The 26,898-nt window shown below is 43.2% G+C and overlaps 1 protein-coding gene across 6 annotated transcripts; it reads right to left on the reverse strand.

Moving 5' to 3' along the window:
• BROX (BRO1 domain and CAAX motif containing) lies at window positions 1–26,748 on the reverse strand. 6 transcript variants are annotated; one of them, XR_013956751.1, is made up of 15 exons: window positions 26,608–26,748; window positions 24,998–25,129; window positions 24,285–24,391; window positions 22,740–22,836; window positions 21,009–21,104; window positions 20,293–20,365; window positions 19,846–19,951; window positions 19,318–19,407; window positions 18,414–18,499; window positions 13,276–13,357; window positions 12,110–12,260; window positions 10,690–10,849; window positions 8,720–10,209; window positions 5,936–7,299; window positions 1–5,286 (listed from the first exon to the last, which is right to left on the reverse strand). XR_013956751.1 is itself a non-coding variant. In XM_080617042.1 (13 exons), exons 2-13 carry the CDS (start codon window positions 25,096–25,098, stop codon window positions 10,123–10,125), a joined length of 1,236 nt encoding a protein of 411 aa, XP_080473168.1. In that variant the 5' UTR covers window positions 25,099–25,129; window positions 26,608–26,748; the 3' UTR covers window positions 5,486–10,122. The 6 variants fall into 6 exon arrangements, 1 of the variants encoding a protein (XP_080473168.1); XR_013956752.1 differs by having other exon boundaries at window positions 5,936–10,209; XR_013956753.1 differs by lacking the exon at window positions 26,608–26,748 and adding an exon at window positions 26,156–26,313 and having other exon boundaries at window positions 5,936–10,209.
• Window positions 26,749–26,898: the final 150 nt, after the last annotated feature.

Consider the following 26,898-nt stretch of genomic DNA (forward strand, 5'->3'; position numbering starts at 1 on the left):
GGCTGAAATCAGCTTTTAACATCTTCTGTGGCATAAAGCATAATAGCAGAGTTAAAATAAGGCCTGATGAAGCATATCCTCTCCATTCTCCTAAGCAAGATACAGAATCACAGAATCCCAAGGGTTGGAAGGGACCTCAAAAGATCATCTAGTCCAACCCCCCTGCAAGAGCAGGGTAACCTAGAGTACATCACACAGGAACTTGTCCAGCCGGGCCTTGAATATCTCCAGATCTTATTTAGCTGGTGACAAAGAGGTGGTCACTGGTTCAGCTTTTGCTGTACCTCTGAACATTTGCCCAGGACCCAAATACACAAGTTCAAAGTTAGGACACATGCTTTGGAGGTTTCTTCATTATATTTTTTCATTAAATGCACTATTTATGTTGAATAATTGAAAAGGGATGGTATACACTGTGCTCATGTATCATTTTCCCCCTGTAAGTACCCTTCTTATTAGTCGGAGAGAGAGGACTTTGGAGCATTGCCTGTGGAGCTGGTCAGGATTGCAGGGCAAGGAAAGCTGTTGTCTATAGGACCCCATCCTCAGTCATGGAGAGCTTGGAATATGTGAATGAGGAGTCTGAGGAATGAGAAGGAACAAAAGATGGGTTTACAACAAATGCAGCTGAAGGGTGACACAGAGAGTTCGACACCATGGCAGCCCCTGCCTTACAGCTTCCATAGGATGCCTGTGTGAATCCTGGCAGCTCATAGCTGCATGATGGGTGCTTGCTGTGCTCTGGTTCCAAACACTTGCCATCCTTTGGCAAGAGTGTTGACCATTCTCAGTCTCTACAGACGCACGCAATAGGAACACTACCCACAGTGTAGCATGCTAAGTATCCCGTGATGTTTCCAGCTGGATACTCTAAGTTAGTCTGCTGACAATCTTGACTCCTGTCTTTATTCTGTAAAAAATTACATTGCAGAGCATTCAAATACTTATCTATCAGCTCTCCTCAAGAACCCAGGAGATGAACAAGTCCCCATTCTGTACTACATTCCCATGTTGCGCAGCAAATAAAGGAGGACAGACTGCACAGATATATCAAATACACTGAAAATAGACCATGCTGTCTTGAATGAGTAAATATTCCATGTGTGAAGTCTTCTAGAAAAGTGGTGCATGACCTTGTAATTAAAGCCTGTCATGCTGCATAAGGACAGGGGACTGAATTAAGCCTTTATGGAGCTATTCATACTTTTTTGCTTAACTGATTTTGCCACCATAAGTTGCTTTTTGATGTCTAACTGCAATGTAATAATTTTTATTTATAATCAATACATCACACAGTACTAAACAAAAATTAACCTAAGCATCTGACATAATGCTGTATATGGAGATGTGATGTTTATGTGATGTTTACGTGATGTTTAACACCACTGGCAGCAAAAAGTACATTTAATGTGAGAGGATGGAATAGCATCAAGTAGCTTCATGTTCTTCAAAATCAGAAAGGTCAGCCATGGCTCTGATCTTTCTTAGGAAATTAACTACTATTTCACTCTCAGCACAGGGGGAAAAACTGAGCAGGGCTCTGCCTTGGACATTTATACTTAGTATTTTCATCAGTGAATGTGTTGGTGCAATACATGTATCTGCAAATATATTTTTGCAAACAGCTAAGAGTATCATAGAAAATAAGAATAAACTCAAAAGAATTTCTATAAAACTAATAGAATCATAGAATAGTTAGGGTGGAAAGGACCTTAAGATCATCTAGTTCCAACTCCCCTGCCAGGATGTAAGGAAATCTGCCCTTAGACAAGATGGGAAACAGCTGCTTAGGTAGCAGATCTGCACTACTCTGTCTTGGTGAGGCCCAGCTGGAGGCTTCTGTTCTGTTTTGGCCATGACAGCATTTGAAAAGCGTGTGGAGAAATGAGAGAAAGTCCAGAGGACAGTAGTAAGAATAAGTAAATAGCTCAGGAACTAAGACTAAGGCAGAAAGATGCAAAGGAGTGGTGGTGTTTAGTCTACAGATGGAAAAACTAAGGGGAGGCACAGCAACAGTCAAGTACAGGAAAAGGTCATGAAAGACAAAAGGATAGCTTGTCAATAGGGTAAGAGAGGAACCTGAAATGCAGACAGCATAGTCTATATGAAATAAAGAAAACTCTATTAGTGAAAGGATTCAGGAACATTACAACCACTACCTGAGGAGCTGATGCAGTTACCATTACAAAATGGTCCATCCTCAATTAGAACCATCCTATTCTGATTCTTCTGCAAGTGCTCTCTGCCACACTGGTCTAACTGTGAAGGTTGCACAAAATTCATAACATACCCGATATACTACGCCCTGGTTGTTACTGACCTGTGTGATAATCAGGTTTTTCTGTTGCTTTCAAATTGCTCTTTTGCTCACACTAAGGCTGGCTCTAGGTATTCAAAACCAAAGGGAGATGCTCTGGAACAGAGCAGCTGCTGGGACAAAAGGCAAGAGATTGTCTGAGTTTACCAGTGTTCCATGGCCTTGGCAGTGACCTTTATGGAAAGGTAGTTGCTCACCTGGTCTCAGAGCATGCATGGGCTCCTAGATGTCCCCATTTAAGTAATGACAAAGATGTCCTTTTCAGCATAACCTCATTAAATTATGTACCTTGTTACAGCTCTTCCCATTGTAAAGCTGCAATACCACTACTGGGAGCACACTCTTTGTGCTCTGCAGCCATCCAGAGAGCTGCTGCCTGGACCAACTTCACGTTGTTGACCAAAAACCATAAACTTGCAGCAAAATATAAACCCTGCTGACCCTTAGTGGCCATAACTTCACTATATACTATGGGATTTTATTGTTTTCTTTATAAATTCAAGAGTACTCTTGTCCTGGTGCTGTTATGCACCGTATTATAGTTTTGTGGGGTGGAGGAAAGGTATTGACTAACCTGCTGAGGGCAAAAACTGAGGAAGTACTGTCAGCAGAGAACAGGATCTGGGTATCACAAACAAAATACCTGACCTTAAGATTTTGCAGCAATTCAACAGAGCAAGTGCAATCTTAGATCTAGGAGCTACCAAAATTGACACTGTAAACTGAAGGTGAGTCATTCCTTGGGACAGAAAGATTGGAGGCATGAAGCAAAATGATTAGAGACCACTACATGGCTCTAACAGACAGATGTGATCCTTGGAGACACCAGAAGGTGCATGTCTGGTTCTGACAGGGAAGACTCAACACGCTCTGCTAGTGAGGCTTCATCTAGAATATTAGAGACAAGTCTGGCTTTGAGAGCCAGGCAACAGGAATTTGAATATGCAAGTAATGCTGCAGGGTGACCAGGGGAACTGAAACCCTCTTTTATGAGAGGAACTTAAAGATTGACAGGAGCTGCCACAAAGCTGACTGGGTAAACACACTGACCAAGAAGGATACCCCCTTAGCCAGAGTCCTGAGACATCCCTGAGAAGCTCAGTGGACACCTCTATGATGAGAAATAGTTGGCTGGAGAGAAGAAACGCTGACTGGTGCAGGACAAAGAAATTGTGATCATGAACTGACCTTCCAGGAAAGCAGGAGTCAGCAACAGCTATTCTGGGAACTGATATTCTGCGCCCACTTAGATATCGACACCAAAAAAGTACAGTAACTCACTCATTACCTACCTAAAATGAGCTTATCTGCAAGAGATCTCCCAGACTGCAGTCAGATCACGCTAAATGCTACAAAACACAGACCAGAATGACAGCTTTTCACCCAAATGGTTCATGTTTCCATTATAAGCCAACTGACAGTAAACAGATGTTCACCACCACAGCAGAAGACAAGCAGAAGACAAGACAACTCTAAGGCTGACTCCACAGCTCTCAAAAGCACAGGCCCATCTCACACGCTCCTGACACTCCTCAGGCCACCCCAGCAGCAGCAGTGGATCTCTGTCAGTCAATCCCACTGAACCACTCTGGCCTCTGCCAGGACATCAGTAGCTCTGTCCTAACTGGCATTCAGTTGCTTGAAGATTCCATATGCTGCAACAGTAATGAACAGCCATCCCACCACTTGTCTTCATCTGAACTTCCAAACTACTGTGCATTTTACAGCTCTGCTTCTACATTACCTGTTTATTAAACAATCAACAGACCACATTTGGTATCCCTGTGCTTCTTCAAACTGTTTCTTCACAGAAAACTTAATCCAGGTTTTCTAAAATGCTCACTACCAGGTATGTCTGGTGAGGTGGAAAGTTGAGCTGCGTAAGACAGAATCTTCTGTGTGTATGTTTATACCAGCTGCCTGTGAGAACTAAGGCAAAAGAATAAGGTTTGCTGTGGTTTTAGAAAGGCAAGTCATTTAAGACAGAAAGCCTGTGCTGTCAGAGGAGTTCCCACACCCCCCACACAGCTGAAAAGTGCAAGAATGCCAGCTTGCATCAATCTCAGGAAAAAGCGCTGTAAGATTTGAGATTGAGTTCGAAATCTGAGCAACATCATCAGCCCAGATGACATGAATGTGCTTGTCACAGAAGTGTGAGACAAACAACTTATCTAGGCTTCCCATCAGCTTTGATCTGTCTGAACTCACAGTTTAGAGAAAAAATCCTGCAGACTTTTCCTCCAACAGGATAACACCACTGAGCCTTGCATTTTCCAAAGCTACCGATAACAAATGAGTATAGGACTTGCTACTCGGAATCTGTTTTCACCGTCAGAAAGCCAAATCTCGCTTTGTTATGGCTTCAACAGAAAACTTGCAGGCACAAACCAAAGCAAGCCGTGTGCAGACATCTATATACAATCTGTAAAGGCAGTTATAAAACTGGTCTGAAGTGTCCACTCATCCTCTTTATTCCAATGCTGTTAGCTATAAGCATCATTGGTGGTTATTTCACTCTCATTCAAATGCACAAGAAAATAAGGAAAGCAATAAAGCACGGAATTCTAGGGGTTTTTCCGTGTCACTTAGAAAGTGAAGGCATAAAAAGCAGCCTGCAAGGGACTAGAAAAAGCCCACAATAAGATAGATAGGTCTTTTTCAAGGAGTTGGTTGGCTTCCTTAAGTCCAAAGTGTTCCAAGGAACTCATCAGCTGTTTTCAAACCAACATGAGGGAAACTGTGGGTCTTCAGGAGTTCCCAACAGACAACAATGACTTTGTGTGAATTGGTAACCTGTTTCAGAGTAAATCTGTTTCAGCAGAGACTGCTGCTGCTAAGATTACTGTCTTTATGGAGGAAAGAAAAACAAGAATCCAGTCCAGCAGCTACATGCTAAAATCGTGAACCCTCTCCAGATGCTTGGTTGGCTCCATGGTTGAAGGGATGAGTCTGGTGTCAGGCAAAAAATCCTGTGAATTAGAAACACTTTAGTTTCTAAACTGGTGAGGAAAATGTGTCAGAAAGTTGCTATCCAGGACATTGTCAGATTCCCAATTCTATGCTCAAATTGTCCAGTCTTCACATCCCTATAACATGATTTGGAATGATCAAAATTAAGGAAAAGATAGTTTTAGACAGCCAAACTACTGTACTCTGAGGTCTATGTATAAACTGAAATCCTTTAAATCACTAGGAAGGAGCAAAAGTATCACAGAATTAGTTACAGACTTCTACTGAAGTCACAACCTGCATGAATGAAACACCTCCTCTGTAACTTTTTTCAATGGACCTTGTTGAGGGAGAAAGATTTATTTTAGAAAGAAACAGTTATCAGAGTCCAACAGAGGCTATTTATTTCTGCTAGAAACTGTGCTAAAGTTTGAGGGGCTAAAAGACATTACATGTATTGTATTTACACTACAAATGGAACAAGTCAACCAAGCACCTGAATATGGAAAGAGATGTTTCCAACAAATCCTATGTTCCCACTTGCTGGCAATGTAGAGGAGTGATCAGCAAGTAACTTCCCAAATAACCCCTTCACGGAGCATACAGACTATCTCAGTGTCACAGAGCTTTGGAAGCACTAGGAGTTTGTACAGGCACAGGAAATCATACCTAAGTACTTTAAAAACCAGAAGTTTGGAAATTCCATCTTTTCTCCTCCTGCTCCATGACTTGAAGTGCTTCGTTGTAGCTACTACTTCCATATGCACTCAATTCACATATCTTCCTCACTTAAGTCCTCCTTTGGCATACTGCAAGGACAGAGTACTCTATAATCATTAAATTTGCATTAAATTGGAGAAAGCAACATTCAAGATAAACCCTTTTATGTTAAATTTAAATGACAAAACTAAACCCGAGACATTGAGATTGTTTATTTTAAGTGGTATTCTGAAACTCGTGGTTAAACACAAATTTGCAAACTATGAAGCTTAAGATTGCATGGTGACTGCACAAAATAAGGCTGCGTGGTCAGTCTTGGAGCCGATACCACTGAAGTCTGATTATTGGGAGCACAGGATGGCTTCAAGGTTGTAATCCATGAAGGCAGCAAAAGAGGCAGGCCTTCCTACATCAAAAGCTAATCAAGGGTCCCCTTAGTTACCATGAGACGTTTGTTGAAGCTGAGAGCACCAGCATCAGGGAAAGATCTGAATGAAAGCAGAGGTCATTGTGGAAAAGCTTTTCTTTATACTGCACTCAGAACCTGGAGACAGGTACCCACTGCAGGGGCTCTTCCATGCCAGTCATACTCGCTGTGCTTTATTCCTCACTCAACTGGGCCAGTTAGAAGGAAAAAGAAAGAAGAAACCCCAAAGCAGCTCATGCTGCTATGACAATTTAGCAATGATCTTTAGAGGCAGATTACTTTTTTTTTGGAGATAATTAATAAGCATGAGCAGGATTTGTGTTAATGCTGAAACAGTTTAGACACAGGGACGGGATGAAATCTATCACCCCAGAGACAGAAAACTTCCATTTCTGTGCATTGACATGGAAGGCAGATGAACTATGGCCTCCTCTCGTGTTCCCCCAATACTAAAGGTAAAGATCTGCTTCATGAGTTTGTTCTATACACAGACAATTAACAGTACATTTTAGTAATGTTTCCCATAAAAAGTCTTACCAATAGCACAGTACTGAAATCAGTGCAACAAAATCAAAATGACAGGAAGGAATATTTACAACCACATTGTATCGTTCCAAAACTGCAAGACCAGAACTCTCTAAAGTGCAAAGTTGTCTATATTCTACACAGATACAGGGATCTGCTTTCTTGCTTATAGTATGAACCACCACCACCATTACAGACACACCACATATGCATGCTGAACACTGAAGTGACCAAACGTCATCCTTAGGCTGACAGGCAAAAACTCCTCTACTGCATCCAGTGGGAGGCAGACATCAGCATCCAAGGGGCAAATTTAGTCCCTCCATTGTTGGAGTGTCACATGCTGGATGGAGATCAACTACTGTAAACCAGGAACACGAAACAAGGAGGAAGTATATTTAAATACATGAAGAAAGGTTATTTGAATAGAAAACTTACAAAGACCTCAATAGTTTGTTTTATAGCAGATTAAAAGGCAATCACTGCATTTTTTTAAAGCACAAAATAGAGGGCCCAGCACTCCGTAATTTATTTAGCTGCAGTTTTGTCCTAGTTCAGACTGGACACAAATCTTTAAGGACTATTTATACCAACAAGATTTGCAGGTTTAGCCATGAGAGCCTCTGAAACCAGAGAGAGGCCATAAAACCAGGCTCTTGCAGCATTAGAGCATTAAAAAGTCACCATTCAAAATACCTAATTTTTAAAGATTAGTAAAGGAAATCATAACAGAAGGAATATGGCTGTTACATTTCCAGATTAGCTGGAACTTCCAGTCTATTCACCCATATTCCTAAATATATTGGGCAGTTAATCTACATAGTATTTACAATTACTCTTGCCACTAACCAACAAAACCCAAAGAGAAAACTGCTCATTGACACACAGCTCTCTATACTTTGCAAACTAAACTGTCTCCAGTTTCTTATTTTGGGACAAAATTATCCAATGTTTGCTATAGGACTTTACCTACAAGTAAACAAAGTTTGCCTTGAAAAGCAACACATGTCAAGTGAGTTAGTTTGTTCCATTAGTCTATTTTTAAACTACTACATCATATTTACTGAAACAGCTACGGCATAAGAGGTTACACAGCTAGGCTTAAGTAATGCCATAATCTGACATAATCCACTTGGTTATGTCCCAAACTATTTACAATGAACTTGATTCAAACAAACCACTTGGTTCAAAAAAGAGTCCAAAGAATTAGAAGTCCATAAAACTAACCTTTCCTAAGAAGTTGTTTGGGAATGATTTAGACATGATCAGTTCATTTTGTTTTAAGATATTCATATATTGAATTATACCCATGGGCAAAAGCCTCATTGGAAATGAGTCGCAGGACCTACATGTGTAGCAGACGGGAGGGAAAATGAGGGGAGGAGGGAAACTGGCATCTTAGTCTACCTAGAGGAAATTAATTACATTGAGACAGGTACACATTAACATGTATAAGCATTTGAAAAACAGTGAGCAACTATAAAATCATGATTATGAAACTGAGTTAACTGTATCTTGAGCCTTAAAGGGGGCAGGCTAAGCAAATGGTGATGACTACAGCTTTAAACGTTTTCAGAACTGAAATCTGTATAAGCAAAGTAGCTCCACTTTCCATTCTGGCAAAACCTAAGCTGGTCTCTTAACAATACAAGAAGACTAAAAAGTCAGTGGATGAAGCTATGAACAGAGATAAATAACTCTTCATAAACCATATTCCAGGGCCCTGTGCAGCATCAGAAGAAATGGATCAATTTTAGATATAAATTCTTCTTGATACTCACCATCTTCTACCCACCCAAGCCCTTGCAGAACAGAAACTTCTTCCAAAGCAATCCAGCTGATTTTACACTTATTTTGTGTGCAAAACTGGCTGGAAGAAAAATCCATCACTGGACACAATGAGTTCTGCATTTGGTTCACCTATGCCAGGCAGCATTAAGAGCCTCTGTGCCTTTTGCAGCAACAAATTCTGCATTTTGGTCCATTATCTCATGAAGAGTCTTGAGTTTCCTATTAATCTCCTCAAATGCTTTTGTTCCATGTGCCTTCAAGGAGCTACAATCCTGGCTGCTAAGCTAACTTACTCTAAGTCCTATAAAGGATTTCAAACAGAATTACACCACAGTGGAAGATGAACCAAGCCAAACAGCACCAAGAGAGGAATGTGTTTACAGTATAGTTCCTGGTAAGTGCATATGCTGTCATGTTTTGTTGAAACAGGAGCATTTGCAGGCTGTTCAGTTTCTTTCTCAGGTAAAGTGAAGTGCAGCAACTGCTACCCGAGACTGCAAGGTCCCACTTCAATGCATGCATCAGTCATTTGTGTTTGCAGCACACCAGAAAGCTGTGTTTTTGTTGACATGGGTGTTTTGCAGTGCTCAGCACTAAAGAATGTTATCACATTTTCCACAGAAGGCAGAAATGGAAGAAGAAAGTTCTACAAAACACTTTCTTTCTCAGTCTTGACTGAGCTTTGCCTTTAAGCACATTCATATTACTCGCTGCATCACTTTCATATACACTTTGATATGAAAGGATTTTAACTTAAGGACAGACAAGCTAAAGTACCTTACTACAAATTCTCATACAAGAACCCTAATCTGTAGAGGAAAGAACAGATACTAATCATTTCAGAAGAATATAAATTGTGCTCCACTTACACAGAACTTAAGGCTAAGTCCTGTGAAATACTACAGGGGTGTTACAAATCAAACCCGGATTTTCTTCCCTCACTCCAATTAAGTGAATCTGAACATGACAGTGTGATGAGCTTGAATGGCAAAACCTGGACAAATAGAACTGTTCATGCAAACTTTTGTTTGCACAATTTAACATTATATAGCATATAATTTAATGGAAACATCCTCAAGTGTTACAATCGTGATACTTCCTTTGTTATTTGTGGGTAGAAACTAAACCCACAAAAAGAAACTCTCTAGAGGCACAATAGGAACATTTAAGCCCATTCATTCAATGATATCCCACTAAACCCCAAAATATGTCAGATATAAATAAACTCCTAGAAATCCACCACATTCTCAAGCAAGATCGATGCACACTAACAAAAGTAAATTAAATTAGTCTTCTAAATTAAAAAAGAAGGATCAGAAAAAGGGAGATCAGAACTAAAGCCCCAGAGTCCCATTAATACAGCTTCAAAGTGAATTCATAGCACTTATGGCACTTAAGAAATCTGGCATCCACTGTCTTTTTGAGGCTTTATATCTGGTTCCTTCAGAGGTTTTACTTCTTCATCTGGTTTTGGTTTAGCCTGCAAACAAGAATAAAAAAGCCCTAAATACCACAAGTACAAACCACTGTGCCTGCTCAGTATTTATGCACAGCTAACTTTACATATTCTAATTTAATAGCTGCCTCTATTTTCGAGGCTGAAGGCTTTGAGCAAGCCTTGAAAAAGACACATATTCTCTATTTCAGCATCCTTACATGAATCTTTTTCTAAAACAGAACCTTCTATAGCACTCACTCCCGTAACATTCCAGCATCTTATACACCTTTAAGAATTTCCTCCTATTCAGGACTTAGAAAACAATGACCCCTCATTTCCAGATGCTGACAGTGTGGCAGAAGTTAACTGACTTGTCTCCTGGCACAGTGAAAATGTGAGCTCAGGTGGTTGCCTTGTGTTTATACCCGTAGCTGGGGAATGTTGCTGAAAAGCAAACCAGTAAAACTCTGTGTTAGACACAGAATAAAGGTAACAAGAAAACAGTACATGAGATTATCTTACAGCGTCATCCTTTGGCCTCTTGGTGAGATCAAATGCCGCGAGTGTTTCAGGAGTCCAGTGTGCGTTCAAGGCAGGGAATTCAAAAGGAACAGGCTCTACTAAGCCGTAGTTTGCTTTCAGTTCCAGCTGGGGAGCTTCTGCTGGCACCTTCTGAAAATAGCTGTCATAGAACACAGCAGTATAGTTGAAACACAGTGCACCATCTCTGCAAGCCTTGTCTGCAGTTCTAAAGAAGAACAATCTGGGTTTTTACAGTGACCATCACTGTCGCTTTCTTTCTTTAGTAAGGTACTGTCCAACATGCATTCTGTCAGCGAGATTCAGAAGAACAAAAGCAATCCCTTCTTGGTATTGTTCATCCCCTCATAACCACGTGGGGTTTTTCCTACTTGATAACCATTATTCCCAGCATTTTGATGAGAAAAACACCTTTTGTTCCAAAAGACCTTAAAAAACATAAGAGTCATATAACACCAGGTTGGAAGGAACCGCAAGGATCATCTGGTCCAGCCTTTTGAGGCAAAGCACGACCTAGACCTGATGTCCCAGCACCCTGAGCAGCTGAATGTTAAAAGGAGGATTTAAAATACTTCCCAAGGAAGATGAAGAGGATGGTTCTTTCCCTCAACCACCCTTAATGTGCCAAAGCGCATAATAGCAACACCACTGCAACACCCACAAAGACTTGGTACAACACAAAGACTGAATGAGGGTATAAAATTCAATACTTAACAACTATTTTTGTTTAGTCAATTTCCCTATTATGCAGGTCTTTAAATACCATAACAAGGGAAATAACAAAACTATTACGGAATACTAAATCACAAGAGGAGGGGAAGGGAGAAAGAAATGAGCAAAAGAATTCTAAAGCCAAGCTAATCTTGCTATTTTAAACTGCTTCCAAACTCTTTTTGGAAAGGGTATTAACTAACAGAAAGCCCTATTCACAATAGTAATTATACTTAGCCTAGTAAAGCTCCTAGCATCCTAAAGCATGTTCTTCACTGAAAGCATGTGTTTGCTTCCCTATAGCAAAGCAGAAGCAGCTAAGTCTCTTCTTCATTTCCTTTCTGTCCTCTTTTGCCTGCTAGGTCCCAGCAGCTGGGAAGAGAACATTAGAGCAACACAACAACCTCTGCAGGACTCTCTCTGGTGTAGAAGGAAATGAACCAAAGCAGCTGAGGAATGAAGGAAGAAAACCACTTAACCTCTCTGTGTCAGTCCAACCTACCCTGCTGAACTGGCACAGAACACAGAAAGTGACAACACAGACCCATAGCAAATCTGCTTTAAGTTACATGTCATGCCCTAAAGAAATGTAAGAACTGGAGAGTAGAATTTACCATCCTATCTTGACATAAAGGCAAATGAGGTAATAGCAGTTCATATAGAGCCCTGCACCAAACCATAAATTACTTACATGAACCCATTCTCTCTCTGGCATTTTTCTAGTGTGTTCTTAATCAAACTTCCCAGTTTCCTAAAGAAGAGATGTCCAGAAGGTTTGGCAGTAGTCCCAGGCCCTTTGGTTTCTCCATACTCTTTGCACAATGCTTCAGCCTTGGCAAAAACTTTGCAAGAAAGAAATGTAATAAAAATCATTTACATGACTCTATTAAATCAGGGGTCTGATCTACAGTGCTTCAGTTTTAGGAGATACCAGAATCCATTTAGGCTTTTTGCTTCTTAGAAACAAAAATAAACTAGCTCAAAGGCAGCACTTTCAGCCAAGGTTTACTGTGTCCAAAAAGCGACCAGGAACAGGAAAAAACAAGAGATAGCTTTTTGGGTAGGAAGATGCAGGAAAGCATTCTTCCACATGAGGCAAAATGCAACAATAAGCCCAAGAACTGTGCCACATGGTAGGGAAAAAGAGAGGGAATGAAGGTGATGCCCCAAAATAAACAGCACTCAATATGGAGTGGGCAAGGAAACACTCTACTGTGAAGAACAGGCATAGTAAAACCCACGCTATTTGGTTTACTGCAAGTAATCCAACTTAACTGCTTCTAATAAATTCTTTATTTATTTTTAAGATTAATATTAAAGGTTTCTCATGTGATGATTTGAGCATTTTTTATACAACATGGTAAAGCTATGCAGTGCAGGCTGTTGGGGTAGCAACAGCTTTGAAAAGACATTGAGCTACTGCTAACTTCTCTTAATCTACCTTTCAAAGAAACAGAAAGGAAGTAAGCTACTGAAACCTGTTTAAAACCAAATAATCATGATCTAGATTTACTATTTAATGTAAGACAGAGCAACTTCCACAGCAGAAAAGGCTGCAGTAACTTAACAACCATCAATACCAGACAAGTGATTCTCATGCTGCACTGCAGGCAGCTCAGAGCCAGTCTCTAACAGGCTGAGAAGTGAAGATGATATTTTCTGGAGCACTGTTATGAACAACAGTCTTTGGCAAGACACACGAAAGAATACATTGTCTCCATTCAAAATCATGCTGGATTTTCATCAGGTGATAGATAAAAACCTTAAGTTTATAGGAGACCAAAATAAACATGATACAGCAAAATAAACCAGGCATGTCACCATTAGATCCTATAATCCAGTCTCAATCACACTTACATTTCTCTGATTCCTGCAGAGATCTGATTGCTTCCCCGCATTTATCACTCGCCAGTAGAGTTTGACCATGGTAACAATATGCCTAATGGGAGAGGACAAAATCATTACCAGCACTACAAGGTACTTCCTGCACTGATTCACTTCTGCTCTTTACTTCAGAGTTGCAACTCTTTGAAGCTGCCATTCCCTGCAGATAGCTGACAATTTGGGATTGCAAATCAAAGCAGCATTCACTGAACAATGCATTCAACATAAACACCATGAGGTAGGTATGGAGCAAGCCGTGTCAAGTCTAGATGAGAGTCTTTGAGCTGTTTTCACAGTATCACAGTATGCTAGAGATTGGAAGGGACCTCAAGAGATCATCTAGTCCAATCCCCCTGCCAGAGCAGGAACACCTAGATGAGGTTACACAGGAATGTGTCCAGGCAGGTTTTGAATGTCTCCAGAGAAGGAGACTCCACAACCCCCCCGGGCAGCCTGTTCCAGTGTTCTGTCACCCTCACTGAGAAGAAGTTTCTTCTCAAGTTTAAGTGGAACCTCTTGTGTTCCAGTTTGTACCCATTACCCCTTGTCCTATCATTGTTTGCCACTGAGAAGAGCCTGGCTCCATCCTCATGACACTCCCCCTTTATATATTTATATACACTAATAAGGTCCCCCCGCAGTCTCCTCTTCTCCAAACTATAGAGACCCAGCTCCCTCAGCCTTTCCTCATAAGGGAGATGCTCCACTCCCTTAATCATCTTTGTTGCCCTGCGCTGGACTCTCTCCAGCAGGTCCCTGTCCTTCTTGAACTGAGGGGCCCAGAACTGGACACAATATTCCAGGTGCGGTCTCACCAGGGCAGAGTAGAGGGGAAGGAGGACCTCTCTCGACCTACTGACCACCCCCCTTCTAATACACCCCAGGATGCCATTGGCCTTCTTGGCCACAAGGGCACAGTGTTGGCTCATGGTCATGCTGCCGTCCACCAGGACCCCCAGGTCCCTCTCCCCTACACTGCTCTCTAACAGGTTGTTCCCCAACCTATACTGGAACCTGGGGTTGTTCCTGCCCAGATGCAGGACTCTACACTTTCCCTTGTTATATTTCATCAAGTTACTCCCTGCCCAACTCTCCAGCCTGTCCAGGTCCCGCTGGATGGCAGCACAGCCTTCTGGCGTGTCAGCCACTCCTCCCAGCTTAGTGTCATCAGCAAACTTGCTGACAGTACACTCAATTCCCTCATCTAGGTCATTGATGAATATATTAAATAATACTGGTCCCAGTACTGACCCTTGAGGCACTCCACTAGATACAGGCCTCCAACTGGACTCCGCCCCATTGACCACAACTCTCTGGCTTCTCTCCTTCAGCCAGTTTGCAATCCACCTCACCACCTGATCATCCAGACCACACTTCCTCAATTTAGCTGTGAGGATGCTGTGGGAGACTGTGTCAAATGCTTTGCTGAAGTCAAGGTAGACCACATCCACCTCTCTGCCATCATCCATCCACCGTGTTATTTCCTCATAAAAGGCTATGAGGTTGGTCAAGCATGACTTCCCCTTGGTAAAACCATGTTGACTGCCCCTAATGACCCTCTTATCCTTGATATGCCTTGAGATGGCACCAAGGATAAGGTGCTCCATCACTTTCCCAGGGATGGAGGTGAGGCTGACCGGTCTATAGTTACCCGGGTCCTCCTTCTTGCCCTTTTTGAAGACTGGAGTGACATTTGCTTTCCTCCAGTCCTCAGGCACCTCTCCCATTTCCCAAGACTTGGTAAAGATGATGGAGAGTGGTCCAGCAATGACTTCAGCCAGCTCCCTCAGTACCCGGGGGTGCATCCCATCTGGACCCATGGATTTATGGATGTCCAGATTACTCAACTGGTCTCTAACCCATTCCTCATCGACTAAGGCAAACTGCTCCTTTGACCTGACTTCATCTGAGGTCTCAGGGGTACAGGGCTCTTCAGGACTGCCTCTGGCAGAGTAGACAGAGACAAAGAAGGCATTCAGTAACTCTGCCATCTCTGTATCTTCTGTCACCAGGGCCCCCATCCTGTTCATCAGTGGGCCTACATTGCCTCTGGTGTTAGTTTTATCTGCCATGCATTTGAAAAAGCTCTTTCTGCTGTCTTTGATCCCTCTCACCAGATTTAATTCTAAGGAGGCCTTAGCCATCCTAGCTGCCTTCCTACATCCTCTTAGCAGCAGCCTTACATTCCTCCCAAGTGGCCAGCCCCATCTTCCATGATCTGTAAACTCTCCTCTTCCATTTGAGCATACCCAGCAGTTCCTTATTTAGCCACGCAGGTCTCCTGGCCCTCTTCCTTGACTGTCGGGATGCTCTGCTCTTGAGCTTGGAATAAGCAATTCTTGAATGTCAACCAACTATCTTGGGCCCCTTTACCTTCAAGCAGCCTTGCCCATGGGATTTCCCCTAGCAATTGCTTGAAAAGGTCAAAGTTTGCCCTGCTAAAGTCCAGGGTTGCAATTCTACTTGCTATTCTACTGGTCCTAGCACACAAGATCCTGAATTCCACTATCTCGTGGTCGCTGCAACTAAGGCAGCCCTCAACCTTTACTGCTTCGACCAGACCCTCCTTGTTAGTGAGGATGAGATCCAGCAGCGCTCCTCTCCTGGTTGGCTCTTCCACCATTTGCATGAGGAAGTTATCATCCATACACTGGAGGAACCTCCTGGACTGTGGCTGGGTTGCTGAGTATCCTTCCAGCAAACATCAGGGAAGTTAAAATCCCTCACGACGACCACGGCCTGTGACTGTGAGCCCGCTCTCAGCTGCCTGTAGAAGGCCTCGTCAACTTCCTCACCCTGATCTGGTGGCCTGTAACAGACACCCACAACAGTATCACCCCTGCCAGCCTGCCCCTTAATTTTCACCCACAGACTCTCAACTCACTCATCATCTGTCCCTGGACAGAACTCAGTACACTGCAGCTGCTCTCGCACATAAAGAGCAACCCCACCACCCCGCCTGGCTGGCCTGTCTTTCCTGAAAAGGACATAGCCATCTATGACCACGTTCCAGTCATGTGAGCTGTCCCACCACGTCTCTGTAATTGCCACCAAATCATAATCTACTGACCGAACACAGGTTTCTAACTCCTCCTGCTTATTTCCCATGCTGCACGCATTGGTGTATAGGCATTTCAAGGAGCGAGCTGAGCTCACCGATTCCACCCTAGGATTATAGGAGGCCTCCCAGTCTTCATCAGTTCTAGAGTGCTGCCCCACTGGGGCAAGCCCAGTTACAACCCCATGCCCCTTCGAATCTAGTTTAAAGCTCTCCAAATGAGCCCTGCTAATTCATGCCCCAGCATCCTTTTGCCTCTGTGAGTTAAACCTTTCCCACGTGCCATCATCCGGACTGGAGCCTTATAAAACCAGCTGTTATCAAAGAACCCAAAGCCCTGCCTAAAGCACCAGTCTCGTAGCCAATTGTTTACGGACTGAATTTTCCCATCCCGTCCCACATCATCACTGGAAGATGGAAGGAGTGAGGAGAAGATCACTTGAGCCCCAGACTCTTTCACCATTCGCCCCAAGGCCCTGTAGTCTTTCTTCATCCCCCTCAGGCTGCGGGAAGCAGCTTCCCCCCCACCTGTCTGGAAGACCAGCAGCAGGTAGTAGTCTGTCGGGTGCACCAGGCTGGGGAGCGCCCTGGTGATATCCCTGATCCGGGCTCCAGGCAGACTACACACTTCCCTATGATGAGGGTCAACTCTGCATATCGGGCTCTCTGTTCCTCTCAGAAGGGAATCGCCCACTACAATGACCCTTCTTACTTTCTTATCAGAGGCAGTCTTGAGGTGCGAAGTCGACCGCCTTTTCCTATGTGACCTTGTAGGCGGGCCTTGCACCACATCCTCACTTACCTCTCCTTCAAGATCCAGGGCCTCAAACCTATTACAGAGGGGCACCTGGGGAAGCAGGGCAGGAAGGGAGGAGGGTTGCCCACGATGCCGAACTGGAACTTGCTTCCAACCCTCATCGTCTTTTTGGTCCCCTACCTCTATCAAAAACCACTAGTATACGGTCTAGTTCAAACCTCCTTCTTGTTGTATCAATGTGCACCATAATCCTGGTGTAACAGTTGGACTTGATGATCTCAAAGGTATTTCCAACCTAGTTGATTCTATGGTTCTATCAAGCCCCATCCCAGAAAGAGGATGAACCCCACTCAAGTTTATAAAGCAAAGACTAAAAACAACCTGAACAGTCAAAAACCAAACCTGCAACAAACATCACTGATCCAGAAGCAATGAAGCATACTGCTGCTTGAGATATTTTGCCACAGTCCAAATAACTTTTCCAGCCCAAAAAGTCCCATTCCTTTATACTTACACTTGAATATAGTACTGTATTCCAGTGAGAACAGAACTGCCTTTTTTCTATTATCAGGAATTGTTGAATTTAAATACTAAATACCATTGGTAAAGGAACAATTCCATGAACTAATGCCTACCTTGCATTCCTTCCTTTAATTAGTCTGTTCTCACAGTATTGCAAGTGTTACCTAAACCTACCATCACCCATATTATAAATTGAAAAGAAAGGAAAAGTACCACAGCTCTGAGCCTCCCTCACCTCTCAAACTTGCTAGTAAGGCAAGCAGCTTTGAGCTACAGGTTCAGTTATGTAAGAAAAAGACAACTGTGTTAACAGCTTGGTTTGGGCCTTTATTACAGCATGAAAGAGTTGGGTTACAGGTTGTGGCAGGCAACAAGAAATAAAAGGCAAACTGAGCAGCTGATGATCCCAGGAGAGGCACTGCACTTGCTAAGAGATCAGTCACTCTCATAGGGACAGCACTTGGAATGGTACCTAACATTGCTTAATGCATTTTCATTCAGGGCATTCAAAAAATGATCAGTTAGATTGTGATGCAGACAATGGAACAGCAGTATTACACTCAACCTGAACTGCTTCACTTAACAATATGGGATCACAATTAATTCCACATTGCAGTAACTTCACTTGGTTCCACAAACCACTTCAAAGGCCATCAACACTGCCTCATCTCCCTTCACAGCATAGAAAGTCAAGGCAACACTTCAGCCCCCATTCCCTATCCAGTCCTTAGGACAACATCAAAAGCTGTGACAGCCATCAAGCAAAGTACTTACATAGGCCATATAGAAACTGTTCTTCAAGTTTAAGTACTTCCTCCATTTTCCTGCATAGGTAGCATCCAAAGTGGATAATGTTTGATCTATAACACAAATGTCAAGTTATTCTTTAAGACATTTCCAAAAAGAAAAAAATCACACACACCCCCAAAGACCAGAATTCTTTAACTCAGCAACAGATCTTAACTATAAAGTTGCCAGCAACAAGTGACATAAATTACTTCTGCAAAAACACCGAGAAGCTATATGAAAAACCAAAGGCATGCAGTTTGTTGAGCTACCATGCAGTTGTCCTTATAATCTCTGAAACTGCCATCTACTAAGTTTGGAAGGCTAATTCTCCTAAGTATTTTTAGGCAGCATTTCAAAGCTTGCTCCTAGTTTAATTTCAAGTAGTGACTTATAAAAGCCTACATATGCTACAATATTCCATCTCTTATATTGACTCCCATATTTCTGCACTGTTCCTACTTGCCTCAGTAAGGCCACAGATCAGCTCACTCACCTGGAAGTATGTACATAATTAACCTGCTTTACACACACTTTACAGTCTGCATCATCATGTGCTGCCCAAAGGTAGCTGAAACACACTCCATTTACATCAAGCCACTTGTTCACAGCTATTACATATCCTCAAGACATTACTCAGTCTTCTGTCTCCCCTCACTAACATTTCCTGCCACAGGCTACAGAAAAGGATTTCCCTAAAACCAAAATGCCTTATCAAGATATATCTGTTACACTGATAACTGAAGCCTTAAATGGGCTAAATAGAAGCTAAATACACAAAGCATGTCCACTGAGAAACAGTGTTCATATCACAACTGATGGGCGGGTAAAGTATGTCTGCTGGCAACAATGCATAAACCAGGTCACTAAGGATACAAACCAAGGGACTCACCAGCTTTTTGGTAGAAGTTAGCTGTTTCATAAGCAAGAGCAGCTATTAGTCCTGGATTATGCTTCAGTTCAATAGCCCGAGCAATTGTCACTGAAAAAAGAAGTTTCATAGCAGAGTATTAAAGTTTAATTGAAGATGTCACATCAGAGCAGAGGTATTCAGTGTTTTAAACCCCCTGCACAAGCAGAAAACAAGTATTGTGCAGTCAAGCAAACTGCAGAATAAAGACAGATTGTTTCTTGGATAGAATGGTGGTGAAGAAACTGCAGGAAAGGAAAAACGAAGAGGGAAGGAATGTCACACACAAGTTCTTCCAAACTGGTTACATGTGTAATATCAGACTGATTTTTGGCAGCTTCCTCCTATAATTGTAACTGAAGTTTCTTTAAAAGCAACCCACCCCACTAAGCCACAGTACTTCAGGAGAATTAAAAACAGGCATTGCTGCCAAGCAGACTTCATGAGACACCAAAGTAACCCACAAAGACTGTCACTTCCCATCCCCAACAAATGCAGATTTGAAGATACCTTCTTGAGCTTCAGCTTGGCATTGGATGATGTATGAGTCAATAAGTCGAGCTTCTAAATCTCTTCCCTTTTCTACAGGTGTAATCAGTTTTGGAATGTGACTTTCCTAAGGACAAAGCAAGTCCCAAGGTTAGTTTAGGCTTAATACCACAGCTGCCAATGCAAAGCAAGTCCCTTATTCCTGCACGGATGTGACACTGAGTGAAGGTCCCAAGAGAGATGGCTGCACTGTGTATGTGCTATTGGGCATTACTCTTCCACTGCCATTGGGAAAGAGTAGCAAGGCATGCTGTGCAACCACTCAATCCTTTTTTTTCTTGTATCATTCAGACAGTCTGAGCTATTTGTTTATTCTGTAACCTTGTCAGAAGAGCAAATGCTTTTCTAAGACAAAGTCAAGTACTTGGAAACAACTTACAGAACAGACAGCAAAGACAGTTTTTCTACCTTCAAGTGTTTAAAGATCCCAGCTGCTATCTTCAGGCTTCTGTGAACATCTTTTGCTTCATCTTCTGTTATACTAAGAACACAGAATAAATGGATGCAATCTTAGTTAGAAAGGACCTCTAGGTGCCATTTAGTCCCACCTCCCACTTTTGGAGAACTACAGACAACAGTAGATCAGGTCAGTTATGGCTTTGGCTAGATGAATCCCTCACAAATGGAGAGCCCACTGACTCTCCAAGTAACCTGTCCTGCTGCTGCGCTACCCTCATGGTAAAGAAGTTTTTTTACAGTGTCCCATCACTAAATAATCAAATAGAACTCACTTGAAAAAAGAAATGTAAGACCTTCTAATGACTTTCAAGTTAAAGGTAACCTCAAGTGTTAAAAAGCAAAAGCTTTAGAACTCTGTAGGGCTAAAAGTCAGCAGAGCTGTAATTCTGAGAATCCTTATTTTGTGCCTGGACACTCACAGCGGGACTGATGAAGGGTTTACTCACAACTGACGCTTTCTCTATACCACAGTCACTTTGTTCACAGATGCAAGAAGGGATAGAAGTGCACTTGGACATTACAGCACATGAATGAAGGCCAGCTGCCTCCTCGAACTCCTACTGTTTCAGACAGACTTGCACTACAACAGTCAAAACTCAGAACCTGCTAATTTTTGGGGTGGAATATTGCTGCAATGGAATTACTAAGAAAAGAAAAACACTTACTCTTCTTTTCCAGCGAGTCTTGATGCATATTTTGTGTACCACAGAGCCACATTAAATCCCATGGAAACCAGTTCAAACACTGCATCCTGCTGGGCACTACAGAAAGACAACACCCCCCCCCCCCAAACAATTAAATGCTTTCCATTTTGTTCTGACAAGCTCTCTCTGCTGATAGGTCACACAAACATAAATCAATGTTTCTCTCCATAAAACACTTTCCACTTACAAAGTCAACAGTTTTGCACTTGCTGAACTGCCTAAAAGGGACTTCAGTTTTTACTTATTCCCTTTAAGAGCTCAATCTCCCACATTCAGATGCCTCCCCTTCCCATTTGGGAACTTTTACTTTAAAACAGTAACTTGAGAGTGCTTAGCTTTGGGTGTGGCTGACATTTTTCCATTATTTTTTTCCTTAAATTGCACATTCTGTGGAAAGCCTTGCTCTGGAATGTCTCCTTTAAACTTGCAGCTCCTGAGCTAATAAGTCAGTCTATTACATCTCCCTCGAATGAATGTTACTGCAAGTATTTATGTAACTGCAGTCGAACAGCATGTGCAAATAGCAGGGAGTTTCAGAAGCTAAAAACATGGTCTGTGGAAAGAGTGAACTTCCAATCACAAGCTCAGGATAGCTTAGGAACTAGTAAACTTTAAAAAGAAAGGTGTGGGAGTGGGAAGAATCATGCTGGCAAAAGGACAAGTGCATGTGGCGATGAGAAAATCAGGAGAGAGCCCTAATCAACAGATTGTCTTTCAAAGGGAATGAAAGCTTTGAGGAAGTTGAGCATTTATTCTAGATAAAGCTTGACAAATTTGTAAGTGTGGTTACACAACACACTTGCCTACAATAGCAAGAGTGAACTGAATAACCCAGGAGGTTATAGATCTGTATCCCTACTTAAAACAGAAGCTCTGTGTGTTTGTACCAGGAGCACATGTACTATGAGCTTCAGAGGACAAGAACAAAATGAGATCTTTGGCAATGTACTTAAAAAAAACTCAGCAGATAATGGTCAGGCAATAGTGCCAAATGGAAGTTTTAAACTGTAGTAATCTGTGTTACCATATACAATTCACTAATACTCTTAAGGTCGTTTTTTGTACTGCTCTAGCTATCTGTAGATATAGTTTGTAGATCAACTGAGACACAACAGACCCTTCTATCACAATCACATATCACCAAAATCTTTATTTTATTATTATCATGCATTTGGGGCCTATAAGGATGCTGGAGAGGACTTCATCAGGGACTGCAGTAATCAGGGACAATGGGTAACAGGTTTAAACTTAAACAGGGGAGATTTAGGTTACATATAAGGAAGAAATTCTTCCATGTGAGGGTGGTGAGGCATCGGCACAGGTTGCCCAGAGAAGCTGTGGCTGCCCTATCCCTGGCAGTGTTCAAGGCCAAGTTGGACGGGGCTTGGAGCAACCTCATCTAGTGGAAAGTGTCCGCTAGAAGGGTTGGAACCATGTGATCTTAAGGTCCCTTCCAACCCAATCCAATTCTATGATTCTATGATCACACCTTTACATAAAGGCAGCACATGCTTCAGAGCACCTAATGCAGTACAGCAACTATCAAAACCACACACCAACAAGGTTTTGGAAACCACTTTGCTACACTTCTACATTTTGCTACACTTCTAGGTCTTCTTTTACACATGTACATACACATAACAGACCAAAAGAAAACAGATGCATACCCTGTAACCATAACAGTGTATGTACCTTGGAACTTGTCCTTGCAGTGTGTCTGTCCACTTGAAGTTCTGAATATATCTCAACTTGCATTCTTGGGAAGAGTCATCCAGTGAAAGGATAAAACCTGTAGGATCAAAAAAATGTACCAATAGGCAATGTCAAGGTAAGAAACAGAAACAAGTAATACAGGAATGGGGATCAATGAGAACACAGATATAGATAAAACAGTGTTTCTTGCTGCACTGCTCAAAAACCTGTTACTTCCTGAGGCTTCTATTCCTCAGTATCTTCAGAACAAGATGTGTAAAAAAACCCAAACTAGCTACAAGAAACTCCTTGCCCAGCAGGTCTCCAACTTAACCTTGTGAGTCCTGACTGCTCAAGGCAAACCTTGCAGGTATCTACATGTCCTCTGTGGTAACTAGTTCGGAGTTGGGCTGACCCAGGTACAGGATGACTGAGACTGCTCAAGGTGAGTGACTCCCTGCCACCATAGTGGCTATTGGGAAATTCCAGGAAGAGCTGCCTGGTCAACAGGAAAAGGGCTTATGACTTACTCACCTACTCATTATTCTTTTTGTCTCCAGGGCTACAGGAAATTGGTCCTTTACATCCAGCAGCCCAGAAAGCAGCAGTCAGTGGATTGAAGCTCATGCTACGGGATGTTCAAATCCTAACACATGCAGGCCCAAGGAATTCTTCAGGGACGAGAAAGCCTGGCCTTGGTCTGATCAGGTCTTACAAACCTCAAGAACTCAAGACTTGCAACAGCAGCTATTTGAGCTATAGCTGTAGGTGCTGACACATTTATAAACTCAGGAAATACTTTCTCCTTTCACATGCAGCAGGTTTTAGCGATCAAGAGTGATGCTTTCCTAAAGAAACTCTCCAAATCTTCTCCGCAGCAACACGGACTGCTATTTTACCTTTATGTCACATTGGTTTACACCCTCTCAGGGACTGAGGGAACTAAACCAACATGAGCTGCTTCACTTCCCACAGACTGAAGGATCACAGTTTCCATGAATCAGCTGATTCCTGACAACTCAGTCCTAAAAATCTTGCCTGAGCACCTGACTGCTAAGAGAGAGTTATCAAAATACTGGCAGGAGGAAGGTCTCAAGGGAATGCATCATCATAGGTGACCATCTATTGATAATATAGATACTGTTCTAACGAGCACCTATATATACAACTAAGATAAGCAGCAGAAGAAGCTCACAAGTCTATTAACCAGCATTAGACAAACCAGAAGTTTATATCAAAGAGTGAAGTTTACACCAAAGAGTAACTCCTAAACATTTTCTCCTCCAGCAGGAAGCACAAAGAGGTTAAAAGCAAGAGGACAGAACTGCCAACACCTAGTACTGGCCGGGCCACAAAGAACACTGGAACTCGTAGAAATACCCATGAGTGGTATCAAGCTTACAACCCATGAAGATACTCTCCTTCCTGAGAAATGCAAAGCTTCTTTATGGAAGATAAGCACAATACACATTCTGGGAAGTGTCATTAAGATTCAAATTCTACACCTTTTGATGTATTAGCAGTATTGCTAATTAATGTTCCTACCTTGCAAGAGTGAGAAGTACAGGTCAGTTGCATTCTTCATCATCTCTGGATTACAACTTGAGTCTGTGAACAGCTCCAACAGTCGGGATCGAGATAACCTCAGATCACTATATGGAGGGGAAGAAACACAAAACAAAGATCTCTAAGAAATTCTACCCAGAAATGTACTACTAAGAATGTACCTACCCATGTATATCACCACCTTTTTGGACAGAGAGCAATGGATAATCAGTACTTATTATTAATCTAAAGTAAAATGACTATGCCTTTATCTACTGAGATCTTGGGTGCAGGCGAAGGGAAGTAACAAGCAGAAACATTCTTCAACATTAGAACGGGATGACCATCTGAAGAGATAAGCACAGATCTACCAAATAAGCTGAGATCTCTTTTCATTCTATTCCTATCTACAATAGAACATTCATGCCTTATTCCCTTATAGAAATGACTTTAAGTAATCTTTTGCAGAAGAATGCACAGTCATCAGAAAGACAATGAAATGTTCACTCTTTCGCCTCCGCATTATTATAATAGGCCTTGCCACACACTCAGAAACTTGAAAACTGGATAATTCATTCTTTGTAACCAAACACTCGTCTCCCAGCCTACATATTTCTTGTCATCTTCAGAACAAAACCTGAAGAGTAACCATTACTTTTAAGAATGCCCCCCAAACTGAGAGACAGTGTGAAGTTAACCACAAGCACACTTACTTGCAAACCTTTGCTGCAGCTGGAGTGGTGGCTACCCCATAAAAATTAAATGAAACGGGAGCTGTAGCCTTCAAAGGGTTGCGGTGAAACCAGTGGGTCATTTTCTTTCTGTTGTGTTGTTTGATGCCAAATCTAAAGCGTGGATAGAAATGAACAAGAACAGCTGAGATGCTGCAATGATATGTAATATGTCATGCTCCTTGGCTCACAAAAATATATTCCAAATGTAAACAGTTATAAAAGAAATTAATTTGCAAAGTTATATAGAATCATGCAGGAGCAATTACATTTCTTTATTTTTCCCATTTGAAACACTGAGTTTCCATACACCTTGTCTGCATCATCCACGTGCTTAGCTTGAGAATGCCATTCCCTTGAAATTCCCTCTTTGCTTTCTGAGGCAACTATTTTAAGTTGGGCAAAAAGCTGTAACCTACTTTACTCTGCATTACTGCATACTTTCCTACTCAAAACCCCCTGCTCATTTGTTGCCTCCTGCATAAGGCTGAATATTTCCCACGTAATTTCCATTCACTGAGGTCATTCTACTGTCTCTGGTCAATCTATTAGTAGCCTTATTGATACCATTAGTAGCCTTACCGGCACCATTGATATCAATGAAACTGCAATTATACACAGCAACCCTTGCTGAAAACATGGATGTATTGACATATACGTAACAGACCTAGAAGTTTGACAGAGTACAGCTAAAACACACCATCTTTTTATCTTCCACCTCAATGTCAGCAACCATACAACATCAGCATTCCTATGAGCTTTCAACGGCAGGAGGATGAAAGATAATGGGTGCACACTGAGATCCGTGCTGGACAGAAACTTCAGCTGTGAGGCCAGCGAAACCAAAGAACAAGCTGCCCAAAGAGCTGGTGTGGTCTCTCCATCCTCAAGGGCTTTGAAGACCTCATGGGATAAGGCCCTGACCTCAGAGGTGATGTTGCTCTGAGCGGGACCGTGGACCCTGAGCTCCCTCCATCACCTCACAATCCTCCCCGAACCTTCCTCCATCGCTACCAAACGTTTCGTGGCTCTGCTGACAAAAACGAGTAAGGCAGCGACCTTCTCCCACCGGCCGAGTGTTCCTGACCCAGCAGGTGACTCGTTTATCGTATCGGCGTCCATCACGACATCCCCACACACCTGCGCAGCGGCCTGCAGACCGGAGCGGTGCCGCCGCACTGACAAGAGCTCCTCCGTGTCTAACCCGCCTCAGCAGCACGCCGCGAGCAAGCGGCACACACTGACCGAGCCCGCCCGGCCCTCAGAGCCCCGCGCAGGCACCGAGACCTCCGCTACGGGCCCGCCGCCACCTCCGGCCCTGCCCGGCGTCAAGCACCCGCCGCAGGCAGCGCCAGCGGACAGCCGATGGCATCGTCCCGGCCCTACCGCATCGATCGCGCCGGTTACCCCCCTCCTCGCCGGGTGCCCCCGGCTCGTCGCCGTCAGCCCCGCGGCGGGGTCTGACCCGAGACAGCCGACAGAGGCGCGGCCAGGCCCCGCAGCCCCGGTAGCGACCCCTCAGCACCACAGACAGAGGCGGAAGCGGCACCGACACCCTCCTGAACGGGTGACGTGCCTGCAGTGCTGCTTACCGGGGAGAAGGGAACAGGACCCCCGCGGCGGCACGGCCAGGAGCGGCGAAGAGCGCACGGGAGGAGCGGGGCGGTTCTCGTCCGGTCCCTGCCGCCGGGCCTCAGCTGAGGGCGGGCTCCCTGAGGAGGAGCCATGTGACAGCCGCCATGACACGTATGGAGGCGGAAGCCGCTGCTCCTCGGTAGCGATGGCGCTGGCGGGCGCGGCCGGCGCAGCCTCCCTCGCTGGGCGGCGCTCGCCGCGTTTGGTTGTCGCGGCGGCTGGGCAGGGCCGGCGGCGGGCGCGGGGCT

The sequence above is a fragment of the Psittacula echo genome, assembly GCF_963264785.1.
Source record: "Psittacula echo genome assembly, chromosome: 4".
In the NCBI taxonomy this organism is placed as follows: domain Eukaryota; kingdom Metazoa; phylum Chordata; class Aves; order Psittaciformes; family Psittacidae; genus Psittacula; species Psittacula echo.